This window comes from Pungitius pungitius, chromosome 3 (assembly GCF_949316345.1).
Source record: "Pungitius pungitius chromosome 3, fPunPun2.1, whole genome shotgun sequence".
NCBI classification, from domain to species: Eukaryota; Metazoa; Chordata; class Actinopteri; order Perciformes; family Gasterosteidae; genus Pungitius; species Pungitius pungitius.
In genome coordinates, this window is record NC_084902.1 from 24,197,186 (window position 1) to 24,208,158 (window position 10,973).

Genomic DNA, 10,973 nt, shown 5'->3' on the forward strand with positions numbered 1-10,973 from the left:
AGGTGCATGTTTCCCTGAATCTCTGTAGGTCAATGCAGAGTATGTGTGTGTGTGTAAGTGTGTGTGTGTTATAAGTCCTTATTAGTTGTTTTTAAAAGCTATGAAATACACAAATATCCTAAATAATTCATATTATTATTTATACATTACTAATTCCATCTTCCTTGAAGCAAATGATGAGTGGAACAAGTGTGCTTACGCTTCTCCTTAAAAACCAGTCACACAAATGCTTTAAATGCTTATAGCTCCTTTTGACAACAATATACAAAGTAGCACTCAATGTTTGTTCAGAAGACAGGTCAGTCTGGTTTGAACATGACCATGAGCCGCATAAATTAACAATGACTCATTCAACTTTCAGCTGTCAAATTCAAGAGAGTTGACTGTGTGTTTAATGAGGTCAATGAAATACAAAGTGTTATTTTCTCAGTTACACTGAGACGGGCTTCTATGATTCTATTATTCTCATTGCTGATGAACCATATCATTCTTTTCTTGTTTGGTAAACTGTTTAAAAAGAAAGTGCCCATTAGGTTTCCAAAGTGATGTCCTCAAGCATATCTTTTTGTCCAACCATGAAAGACCATTTACTATCAAAGAGGACTGAAACAAAAACAAAACTGTTCTGTAAATAATAATGAGGGATTAATAACACACAGTCAAAAAAGGGACTGCAGCAGTGTTATTTATAAATGCAATTTCCCCTTTAGATGAATGTTTATTAGAAAAGTAAAGTTTGTTCTATCAAACATCTATAAGATGCATATATAAGGACTCCCACAGGGGACAAACTATTTATCTTATGACATATAAGAGGGGGGGACTATTCAAGGTTGTTATGTGTCATCCTGGGCTTCAAAGAAATAAATCTGGATGCTGAGTGGTGTCAGAGGCCTCACTTGGATTTAACACGAGCAGAATGGGTTACAGTCAGCCTAGCAGGCCTTAGGTGTCAGTGCAAAGAAGTCGACGCCTCCCTTCACGCACAAATCCACTACGTTGGTAACGGAGGAGGCAACAGCCGTTGGGGTTGTCCAGGGTTCGATCGGCCCCGCTGACAAACGGGATCCTTGCAGATTGGAACCAATCTAACCGAGCGTGAGGACATCTGGACATGTGAAGTATTTCCCTTTGAGCGGACGTCATGAAATACGTCACATTCATCAATAACAGGTCGTAACAGACTCCCAATTTCTGTGTAGCATTGCAAACAACACTCACATCGACCTACCCGGCACACGTTTGCTTGTTTTAAGTTTTAGTTGCCCACAATCTAATCCCGACCCTCTTTCTTACTCCATCTGTTTGGCGTTACTGCTGCGGGGGTGGTTACCTCCCGCCTTAACCCAAACATAAGGCCAAATCCACGTTATCGAAAAGGCTACATTGGACTCTGGAACGCACCACTTCTGCTCTTGTGCCAAATGATGTAACCAAGCTAAGAACGCTCGCCGGGTTCGTCGGCAGACAGATTAAAGAGGTAAAAGGGCTGATCGCAGTGAGGAATGGCAGCTATGTGTGAAGCTGATCCACTCGGTTTAGCGGGAAGTTCACTCGGTGCAGTCTGGATCGCTCCGCCAGCCAAGAGAGAAGAAAAAGCCAAGCTCAATATGTGGTTTTTCCGCATTTACGGCGAAGGGGCTCTCCCTGTCCTGACCTGCCCTGACATTTGAGTATGATTACATGGCCAGGAGTTTGATTAAGCCGCGTGGCGGCGATGCATCAGAAGTGGCTTTGGCAAGGCAAGTGGGAGGAGGTGTACTTTTTTTCTCACTCTGATTATAAAGCAGCCTCTGGGAACACATTGTACACTGTACATTCTGTACCCTTATATGTGTGCTGTATTTGTGATTGTTGTTAATGTATGTCAGCTTTGGCCTTGTGTGTGTGCCGAACTTCCTGTTATGCCACGTAGAAATGTCATAGCATTTTTCTCTGAATTTAGGAGGGACAACAGAGGAAATTGAACCTCTCAGGGGGAAATCATCTAAAGCACCGTCAAGTGGAAAAGGGATCATAAGAATAAAAGACAGTCACAACTCAACTGTTTAATATCGCACCTTCAGGATTGCAGAGGATTCTCTAACTATGTAGTTTAAGAGCTTGTCATCCCAATAGCATTCTGCACATCCTCCCTACCAGTTTGTCACAAACCTTTTATCACAAGCCCATAACCCAGATGACATCATCAGGGTTATGTTAATCTTTACTTTAAATGCCTCCTCTGTTAAAACTAACCTGAGCCGACAGATTTTTTTAAACATTAATAGACTGAAATTGGAAACTGTTTGAAAAAGGGTGCTCATTTGGGACACTATGCATGGACTGGCTGAACCACCTGCCAGTCAAGCTCTTGCCAAAGCCAGTTGTGAGAGGAGCGAAAGACAAAGGAGAAAAAGTCTTCAGTGCCTTCTGTCTACAGAAAACTGCAGTTCTGATCAAGGCTGATGCTATGCTAACCCCTGCAGGGGAAGCCATTGTTCCCGCCTTTTTCTCTTACGTGGCCCGCTGACCCGGTGATAGTCCAGCTGCCAGTCTAAAGGAGCACATCGGACAGCTGTTTTCATTGACTCATCTATTCCCACCGGTTTTCCACACCTAGTCCTTCACAAACAAGACGGTGCACAATACATCTCAATCCTGAATTGAGTGATCAACAGGAAGCCTTTTTTTGGCAAAAATCCTGCCCCAAAAATATGTCAGCAACCAGCAGGGGACACGAAGTGTTTACGGCGGCGACACCTCCCCAACAAGTCACTCTGAATGAGGAGGCTGACGCACACCGCTTAATCATCCGCCAATTCGCGCTCCGTGCCTCCCCGCCATAATCTCACTTCAAAACACCCCCCACCCTCCTCTTCCTCCTGCTCTTCTCCCCGAGTCCCAGCGCGAGCTGATGCATGCCACGGAAGCAGTGACGTCAGTTGTTTACTGTCTTGTGGGTCGCTTCTGGTTGCAGTGCAGCAGCACATCCAGCAGGGCTTATGTAACCCCGCTGCACGACACCACCACAGTAGGGCTGCTGCAGTGTGTGTGCGTGTGTGCGCGTGCGTGCGTGTCTCTGGGTGCGTGGCTGCGTGCGTGAAGTGTAAACACAGCGGGTTTGATGCTGGAGCACGTATTAGCTCCAAACGGACTTCCTCTCTCCCTTCTCCACGCGTACATAGAGATATCCCAGGATGCACCACTGCAGCAGCAGGAGCGGACAGGTAAACAACCGCAGCTGGCGTGCGACTCCGGGATCAGTGACGTGCAGCTTGCGCCAACACAGAAAAGGGACGCCCCCCTACAGTCGGAAGCAGGAAGCAATGAGCAGGACCAAATATGGCTTGCTGTTGAAAGAAGTACGGAGGCTGACTTTGTTTTTCATCACAATGAAAAATAGTTGTTTTTTTCTGGCTTCCCTAAGGCTTCATTGAGGATGGACGATCCCACGTGTTTAAATCTTTTATTTTATGGAAAAGAATGATTTATTTATGTTTTAAAAATAAGTCATGTAATGTTATTAACAATTCATCAAATCTTTATACAATGTTTCTAAATGCTAAATAAGGCAATTTAAAGGTATGATTCCTCCCTAAACCTATTTATCCTCTTACCTTTAGGGATATTTATCAATACAGATAGATATGTAAAAACCTACATATTCTATGTAACTGTAAAACTTGTGCTTACCTTGATGATTTCTGTCAGTTGTTCATAACTTTTGTGATCATGTTTTTGCACACACCCCTCAAGAGTCAAATGTTAGGGTCATTGATTGAGACCCACACATCCAAACGTTCTAAAATCTCAAAACCAAAAAAGTATTGTTGCATTTGCAGTATATATGCCTACCGACACTGTCACAAACAAAATAAGTTCATGATGGAAACAACGCATGAGTTTACACGTTGTGCAGCTGTGTGTAGACCAACAACCAGTCAGCCCATTAATTAGTTTTATTGGACCCTCAAATAAGCATAGCAATAGTTATTCTTATCATGCAGAATTTGTATGTTACTAAATAATCCCAGGTCCCTCTAGGTTATCATAATACTCCTGCATTAATTACTAACCAGGCCTTAATGTTCTATAAGTGTTAATAGTGTCACCTGCAACAAGAGGACTCCAAATGTCATTGTTGTGAAGAGAAATGCCTGCTCGCTGTCAACGAGGGCGCATTCCTGTATTTTACTACTAGATTACTCCTGGCTCACTGGCTCCAGAACCAGACCTCTAATGGTAAACAACCTCCCTAGCTGTGTCTCCTTAGCACCGCAGCATCTCAGTGTCGTCCTCTGGCGGCGAAAAGGAAGAGCAACAATGTTACTACTGCAGGGAATTCACTAGTTTTTTCAGCATTCTGTTCATCATAAACATCTCAGGACAAACATATTATAAGGACGGCGCAGAATAAATATTATATATGTATAAAACAACATCACACGTAGCTCATAATATTACAGAGGGGTACTAAACGTATTTTTTATGTGTAAATAATATGAATTTTCAGATTAATCATTAAAACGTGACGCTTTAAAAGTGTGTAATTTGAGGCTCACGGTTTATGATTAACGTTATTTATGTTTTAAATCACAAATCCACCTAGTGGGGCAACGAAGGTTCCGCTTTTGTTTCCGGGGGACCCTATTCCTCGTAGGTCCCTTCTGCGACTACAAGGAAGTGTCCAACATGTAGCTCGCGGGCAGAACCCCTACGCTCTCTACATCCATTTTAAAGGATAAAAAAGCAAGAAAGGTAACACTGAAATAAAAAAAAGCAAGACAGGTAACATTGAAATGTGATGAATGTATTTATTTCGTCAGCGTGCATCGTTGCTGTTTCTAGAATGAAGCCGGAGAACAACACCTCCCGGTTTGTTTTCAACACGAGAGCTCGGCGTAATCCCCTCACGTTTAGTGGTGTGTGCGAACTGAATATGTATCATTAAATTACCCTTAAATATTGTCAAAGTTGTCGGTCAATGTGCGTAACATTATCGGAACAGACACGCCGATGAAACGCCAACGTCCTTGGACCACGGACACTTTTATTTTGAAACTAATCCAACCCGAGTTGACAGTAGCGTTGCGTTTGACAGCCGATTCATGTAAATACATCAAACGTTCATTTGTGGCCGAACGAGATGCAATACATCATGTGAAACTCGACAGTTAACCAAGTATGGGATGTTATACTTTTTTTTAAACCAATTTTAAGGTAAACTTCGAAATTTAGTTTTCTTTTGAATCTGCGTTGCTACCTGTCAGTTTAAAGGAGCTCTACTTTTGTAAGAACATGTTGTGATTTCTGTGGTTCAATTATCGACTCCGCAGTTGTTGGAATAGCAAGAACAATAAGCCTGTATTCATAATTGTTAAGGCTGTTTTATTGTTGACATTGAAATTGGTCTAATTAAGAGGCCAAATATGACATAAATAATATTTTCACATTGAAGCTGGCGATTGTTGATATCCAAATCTTTTGATTTTAACTTATCCATTAAAAACTACTACCCATTAGTATCATAGTTGACTAAACTGCTAATTGTTACAAGATCATCTAGTCTATATCATTTCCCCCAAACTGAAAAATATCCATTAACTACCCCACATAGATGCTTATGATTCTCTGCCAATTCATTCATTTATTTAATAGACAAAAAGAAAATGTTAAACAAATCTTCAGTGGATAGACTACCACCAAGTGGCTGATTTTCGAAATGTTGTATTGGTTTCAGATTTCACCATGGAGGGGGCGTCCAGCAGCGATGCTGCGGGTCAGCCCTTTGTTGCTGCTCAGGTTCCGTTCCTTCACCTATGTAACACTTTAGAGAAAATCCAGAAGTCTAAACTCCGGCCGGAGAAATCCAAGATCCTCGGGGATTTCATTGAGTCGTGGAGGAAGTTCCATTCGGCCCTGCACAAAGACAACCCCAAAACGAACGACTCCTTCTACTCTGCCATGCGCCTCATAGTACCCTCCTTCGAACGAGACCGGATGGCGTACGGCATAAAAGAGAACATGTTAGCCAAACTCTACATCGACGTGCTGGGCCTCCCAAAGAACGGCCCGGAAGCCAATAAACTGTTGAACTACCGCGCTCCGACTACGTCTCAAGGAGAAGCCGGAGACTTTGCTGGCATGGCGTACTTTGTGCTAAAGAAACGGTGCACCAGCCCAGGGACCCTTAGCATCAAGGAAGTCAATGACTTTCTGGACTCTGTGGCCATCAACAACGCGGGCAAGCAGAAGGATCTGGTGAAGAAGAGCCTGCTGCACCTCATCACCCAGAGCTCGGCTCTGGAGCAAAAATGGCTCATCCGGATGATCCTGAAGGACATGAAGCTCGGGATCAGCAAAGAGACTGTGCTCCAGGTCTTCCACCCGGACGCGGCCGAGCTCTACAACGTCAGCACGGACTTGAAAAAGGTGTGCCAGCAGCTCCACAGCCCCTCCGTGTCCTTAAGCGAAGTCTCCATCGGGCTCTTCTCTGCCTTCAAGCCGATGTTGGCGGCCGTGGCGAACATCCGCAACGTGGAGAAGCAGATGGGGAACGGCCCTTTTTACATTCAGACCAAGCTGGACGGGGAGCGCATTCAGCTGCACAAAGACGGCGACGTGTACAAGTACTTCAGCAGGAACGCCTTTGAATACACCCAGCAGTTCGGAGGATCCCCGCTGCAGGGCTCCCTGACGCCGCACATCCACAACGCTTTCAAAGGCCACGTCGTCAACTGCATCCTCGACGGGGAGATGATGGCGTACAACCCGACCACGGAGACCTTCATGCAAAAAGGGAGCAAGTTCGACATCAAGAGGCTCATGGAGGACTCCGAGCTGCAGACGTGCTTCTGCGTCTTCGACGTGTTGCTGGTCAATGACCAGAAGCTCGGCAGGGAGACCCTGAGGAAGCGCCACGAGACCCTTCAGACGGTCTTCACGCCGGTCAAGGGGCGACTGCACCTGGTGCCGAAGGCCGACGCCCGGACCATGCACGAGGTGGTGAACGCGCTGAACGACGCCATTGACGGCAGAGAGGAGGGGATCATGGTGAAGGACCCCATGTCCCTCTACAAGCCCGACAAGAGGGGGGAGGGGTGGCTGAAAATAAAGCCGGAGTACGTGGACGGCCTGATGGATGAGCTCGACCTGCTGATTGTCGGCGGCTACTGGGGCAAAGGGAAACGGGGCGGCATTTTGTCCCACTTCTTATGCGCCGTCGCCGAAGCCCCAAAGCTCGGCGAGATGCCCTCCGTTTTCCACACTCTCTGCCGCATCGGCTCGGGCTACACCATGAAGGAGCTGTACGACCTCGGCCTGAAGCTGGCCAAGCACTGGCGCGTCTACCGGAAGAACGACCCGCCAGCGTCCATCCTGTGCGGAACAGAGAAGCCGGAGGTCTACATCGAGCCCTGCAACTCGGTCATCATCCAGGTCCGGGCGGCCGAGATAGTCGGCAGCGACATGTACAAGACCAACTGCACCCTGCGCTTCCCCAGGATCGAGAAGATCCGCGACGACAAGGCGTGGCACCAGTGCATGACCCTGGCCGAGCTGGATCAGTTCCGCGGCAAGGCGTCCGGGAAGCTTGCCTCACGGCACCTCTGCATCGACGGCGACGAACCGCAGAAGAAGAAGCGCAAGCTGGCGGCCAAACCCAAGAAGGCGGTCGGGATCATCGACCACTTCAAGCCGCAGGATCTCTCCGGGGTCACCAAGGAGACGGACATGTTTGAGGATGTGGAGTTCTGCATCCTGAACGGCACAGAGGATCACCCCAAGGCCGAGCTGGAGAAGGGCGTGGCCAGGTAAGGTGACAGGAACCTATCAAAAGCAAGCAATGCTTAAAGGATGACTGCTGTCTTTGCCTCATTAGGTGTGGAGGTTTCGTGGTCCAGAACCCAGGTCGGGACACCTGGTGCGTGATCGCCGGCGCTGAGAACGTGCGCGTGAAGAACCTGGTCTCGTCCGACCAGCACGACGTGGTGTGGGCCTCCTGGCTGCTGGACTGCCTGGCCCGGAAGGAGGTGGTGCCGTGGCAGCCGCGCCACATGATCCATATGTCGCCCTCCACCCGGGAGCACTTTGCAAAGGAGTACGACAGCTACGGCGACAGCTACTTCGCCGACACGGACGAGCAGCAGCTGAGGGAGGTGTTCGGGCGGATGAGCGGCGCGGACCTGTCCGCGGTGGCGAGCGCCAGCCAGGTGGAGCAGCGCTACGGCTGGGAGGACCTTTGCACCAGCATGTTCAGACCCTACCGGGTCTACGTGGACCGCTACGCCGAGATAGGAGACCCGCGAACCGCCCTGGCCACCAGCTGTTTGGAGATAAGGGCTCTGGAGTTCCGCTACCACGGAGGTACTGTGACGGAGAGTTTAGAGGAAGGAGTCTCTCATGTCATTATCACAGAGGAGACGAGACTTCTGGGTTTAAGGACTCTGAGACGCTGCTTCAGGAAGAAGTTCAAGATCGTTAGGGACTCATGGGTGACGGATTCCATCAAAGCGGGGCGCCTGATGAATGACGCGGGCTATTTGGTCTGAAGGATCGTCACGCGGTGCATGCCTGTCTAGTCAGCGTTTTTTTTAATAATCACTGTTTTAAAATAACGGTGTAGTCGGTGTTGCTTTGAATTGAATTAAATTGTGAATTATATAAATACTTCAAACGTTTAGCCGAGCAGTTACCGACACTATGGAGCAAAGTTTTCCAATTGAATAAATTGGAGGTTTAGGTTTTATTTTAAAAACGGTGCAATGTGGAATTAGTTAGAATATAAATTAACTTTTTAAAAAGAAATGAAGCTGGTTTCATTCTCCTTACTATTATGCCTTTAGATATGAAATCATAAAATGAAATAATCCACAATGGACTGACATAAAATCACACTAATAGTCCATAATAATCTCTTATTTTTCAATTTAGTGTTGAGCTGGACTTTAATGGTCAAATTCTAAGCAGCGGAGGCCACAATATTATTGGAGGCAAAGAAGGGAGAGCTTTGCGAACGTGTTGCTCTCTTTTGGTTACGTGTGTCTTTTTCCTTTCCCTTTTATTTCTGTCCAATCATATGTTAAGCACAATTAATAAATACATTGAATCTTTTAAAAACCTGACCTGATGTTTTTACAAAAAAAAAAAAAAACTTCAGAAAAACTGTGTGTAGCGACGGCCTTTGCCTCGCACGGAGAGAGAGAGAGAGAGAGAGAGGGAGAGGGAGAGAGGGGGACTCCTGGGGTCCGTTAAAACGGGTCCAGCTTAAGGCACTCCGACGAAGAGGCGTCCGTGTTTACGCTGTCTGCAAGAATGTCACTGCGATGCCTTGGGACCCGTTGATATGTTATAACCTTCATCACCATGGCCTCCAGGGTGCAGGTAGCTGCCTGTGGTGTCCATGGCACTGTTGTGCGTAAATGTCGCATGAATACATTTTTTGAAGAGAAAGCGATGAGGTACCTGTTCCTCCGTCGCACCTACCGGAGAACGTCTCCCGTTTGTCCATTTCTGTCCAACAAACCAATTAAACGTTTGGATTGGAGACGGCCTTTGCTTTGGCTATGAGTTTGTCCTAAAAAAACAAAAACAACAAATGACAAATAATGAAATCGTTGAGTGTGCGATTCGACATGAGGACATTGTGCCTCGGTGAGCCCTATTGTGGCCCGTCGCCCACTCTGGCCTATTTCCAGGTGCTGCGGCGTGAGCGGTGGACTGACAGGCCTTAATTAGAAGTACTCAAACGCCGCCTGTTCCCGCGTGCCCTTGGGTGCATGTTGGGCCGCGCGGCACAACTGTAGGGCTTGACGAATTTTTTAACGGCATGCGGTCCTCTTCGGGAGCAAATTGGCCTCCCTGAGGAAGCATGAGATTGACAAAAAAGAAAAGAAATGGCAAACGGCCGAAACGCTGTGCCCTAATGAGATGACTGTCCTAATTGGAACACTTTTTGGAGAGAAGGTATTCAGTAAGCACGCTTACACACGTCAATTAGCCCTAGCTTCACATCATCTGAAGAATTTTGTGTGGTTTCGTGGCCGCTTGTGTTTTTGGATTTTCAAAGATTGATCCAGTGAAAAAGAACAGCAGCCTGTGCTTTGTTCTGAATATTTAAATATTAACATGTTTATTTTTTATTATTAAGAGAGATGTGACTTGCTGAATGCATTGGTATCATCCTATGAAGAGAAAAAGGGGAGCATCTTGCCTCGAGCTAAAACCAGGTGACTACCAACCAATGTGACTGGTAGAGTGTTAGGAAAACCACAATGTAGAACATAATGAGGTCGTCAGTGGAACATTTCAAAATAAAATCATTTCAGTTATCCAAAACTATCCTGAGCAGCAACTTGTATTGCTATGTGTCGTTCTTACAGGTGATGCCTTTAAAGCAACACGCTTAAATAGTTGGGATCGTATTTTATTTTGGGGGCTGACATCGTGGGCTCTGACTTTGAAGTGACAATCACAACATTCCTGGGGTCGTTTCAGCGGGCTCTCTCCGACTCGACGCCCTTTGGTGCCGAGGGATGCGGCGCTTGCGATGCGCGCGCATCACGTCAGAGCTGAAGAAATTGGTCAAGGTAGCAGGATTACGCAGCACAATACCGGATGTTGTCCAATTTTACCCTAAAAAAAATAACGCGACTCTAATACAACAGTTCTTTAAAAAAACATAAATATGAGATATTATTTTGTGGTGATTTAAAGTGATGCATCCATCATGATTTTCTAATGATTCATTGTTCTGAACAGTATACATTTGTAGACGCACTAGAATGTTGTATGTTTTTTGTTGTTTTAAAATCTTTCAAATGACAATGGAGCAACTCAAACACATTTAATACAATTAGTAAACTAGATAGTCTAATAATAGTCTAAAAAGGTGCACCCTAAACTTGAAATCAAGGTCTCAAGATCTGAAGGTTCATAAAGGGTAAGACAGACTAGAAATAAAAGGAAATTATGTATAATTGTGTTGGACGGGT

At 46.1% G+C, this 10,973-nt stretch overlaps 1 protein-coding gene across 3 annotated transcripts; it reads left to right on the forward strand.

The window, feature by feature from the left end:
• Positions 1-1,169: 1,169 nt before the first annotated feature.
• lig4 (ligase IV, DNA, ATP-dependent) lies at positions 1,170-10,323 on the forward strand. Of its 3 annotated transcripts, none has more exons than XM_037470084.2 (3): positions 1,170-3,209; positions 5,723-7,793; positions 7,862-10,323. In XM_037470084.2, the coding sequence occupies exons 1-3, from the start codon at positions 3,107-3,109 to the stop codon at positions 8,529-8,531; spliced, it is 2,844 nt and encodes a 947-aa protein (XP_037325981.2). In that variant the 5' UTR covers positions 1,170-3,106; the 3' UTR covers positions 8,532-10,323. The 3 variants fall into 3 exon arrangements, with proteins under 3 accessions (XP_037325981.2, XP_037326000.2, XP_037325990.2); XM_037470103.2 differs by lacking the exon at positions 1,170-3,209 and adding an exon at positions 3,217-4,770; XM_037470093.2 differs by lacking the exon at positions 1,170-3,209 and adding an exon at positions 3,217-4,740.
• Positions 10,324-10,973: the final 650 nt, after the last annotated feature.

What these genes read in the sequence shown, in the direction of transcription:
- lig4 (XM_037470084.2), top strand. Translation starts at nt 3,107, where the DNA reads ATGCTGGAGCACGTATTAGCTCCAAACGGACTTCCTCTCTCCCTTCTC. An exon ending in GCAGCAGCAGGAGCGGACAG is followed by an intron (nt 3,210 to 5,722) that starts GTAAACAACCGC and finishes TATTGGTTTCAG; the next exon opens with ATTTCACCATGGAGGGGGCG. An exon ending in CTGGAGAAGGGCGTGGCCAG is followed by an intron (nt 7,794 to 7,861) that starts GTAAGGTGACAG and finishes TTGCCTCATTAG; the next exon opens with GTGTGGAGGTTTCGTGGTCC.